This window comes from Monosiga brevicollis, genomic scaffold (genome assembly GCF_000002865.3).
Source record: "Monosiga brevicollis MX1 MONBRscaffold_301 genomic scaffold, whole genome shotgun sequence".
NCBI classification, from domain to species: Eukaryota; class Choanoflagellata; order Craspedida; family Salpingoecidae; genus Monosiga; species Monosiga brevicollis.
Genome location: NW_001865205.1, coordinates 1 through 1,715, shown reverse-complemented (window position 1 = coordinate 1,715; position 1,715 = coordinate 1). Strand labels below are relative to the sequence as shown.

Sequence of the window (1,715 nt, the reverse complement as noted above, 5' to 3'; positions counted from 1 at the left end):
CAGAAATAGAGAGAAGGATAAAAATTAAGACAGAGACAGAGACAGAGACAGGGACAGGGGACAGAGACAGAGACTGAGCCAGAGTCAGAGTCAAGAGTGATGCTGTAAGAGGAGGGCAGAGAGTGTGTCTGGCGTCTGGGCCGTTAACGTTGTGTTTGCATGCAGATTCAGAGATGCGGATCGACGCCAAACGCCCCCATCACACTCTCGTGCTGTGTGTTGTGATCGACCTTGCAACGGTCACTTTATCTGACATTATTGGACTTTTTATCTGACATCGGTGTGCTATCTGACAATTTTGGGCTAAGAGTTTAATTTGAGCGACGAGTTTTAGTTTACAAGGTACAAGAAGGATATCAATGGCGACCACCAGGGTTCCGAGATGCTGTCGGGTGAGCGAGGGTCAACCGCGCAGCCTCATGCACGATCTGAATAAAAAGCGCAAGGAAGGGAAGAGCACAAAACACAAGCAGCACAAGATATTTCCATCAGCCAATCAGAGTTGCGGCGGGTGCACAGTGTCGAGGCCGATGCTGGCGCGGAAGAGTTTAGAGCCCAGAGCCAGAAGAGAAAACAAGGGGGTGCAACATGCAATTACTCGGTGGCCTTCGATCGAGCAACACGGGCATGAAAAAGATGGCGAAGACACATGTCAATCATAAAAAAACACACACACACACGCAAAGAAAAAGGTTCTTTCTGTCCTCGAGCAGGTGAGGGGGGTAAATCGGCTCGGGGTGGCGGCCACATGTGTGCGCCGTGGCCGAGCCAGAGCTAAAGATGACCACAAAATACAGGGATACGAGCACAAACAGGTTGGGTCGGACCCAAGAGAGGTTACATGAGTTGTTGGAGCAAGGCCCCGACTTGTTCCTGGAGCGAAGTCAGATAGCTTTTGGCCGCTGCTTTTTGTTTCTTGGAGAGCATCTTGGAGGGGCCGTCCGCGTTTTGCAGTGCATCCGCGCTGAGTTCAATGGCTTTGCCGTTGTCCAGAGGCACCGTAATAATGGTATCACGTGTTCCGCGCGAGGAAGAGGCCCGCACATGCACGCCGTCTGAATCCAGCATGACGGGTGAGCCATTCTCCGACACCAGACTACAAAAGCAGCAGCGCATCAGCGGGCATTGTGGTGTGAGTTGAATTCCATGCACAGCTTGGCCCCGCTCACGCCTTAGGCTGCGGCAGCCTCTGAAGCACTGACCATTCACCCTTGCGAGCTGAACGCAGAAAGGGTGTGGTTGGCAAGCGGGGATCCATGGCTGGCGTAGCTTGCTGTCACACAAAGCAAGAATTAAAGCGTCCGTGAGCTTGGACCCTTTGACACACTCCATCACCTGCCCTGTTTCAGGTCGTTTGAAACCCGTCTTGATTTTTAAACAGAAAAGGGGGAAAAAAACCATGCTGCTGTGCCACAGTACCAGAAACGAGGTACGAACCGTGATACGAGCGCTGGCCGAGTTGGCGGCTGGCGTAATAAAGGCATTTGAGGAGGAGGAGGAGGCAGGAGCCTAGCCACAACGGCAACGATAAGAATGGGCAACGAAAAGAGCCAGGCATGAACGAATTGCACCGCTGCCATTCCCCTGTCCTCCTGTAGCGTTTAGACTGTCTTGTCTTGTTCGGATTGACCCACCTTGGCTTTCTTGCCACGGGGTTGCGTGGTCGGAGGGGGCATGCTGTTGGTGTTATCTTGAAGCACTCGCTTGCGGCGGGC

The 1,715-nt window shown here is 52.9% G+C and overlaps 1 protein-coding gene across 1 annotated transcript; it reads right to left on the bottom strand.

The window, feature by feature from the left end:
- Nucleotides 1-609: 609 nt before the first annotated feature.
- Nucleotides 610-1,676, bottom strand: MONBRDRAFT_34823 (uncharacterized protein; the record flags this gene model as incomplete). The annotated part of the gene is made up of 4 exons (XM_001751115.1): nt 610-1,096; nt 1,203-1,273; nt 1,438-1,509; nt 1,635-1,676. The coding sequence occupies 4 exons, from the start codon at nt 1,674-1,676 to the stop codon at nt 838-840; spliced, it is 444 nt and encodes a 147-aa protein (XP_001751167.1). The 3' UTR covers nt 610-837.
- Between the last annotated feature and the right edge of the window lie 39 nt (nt 1,677-1,715).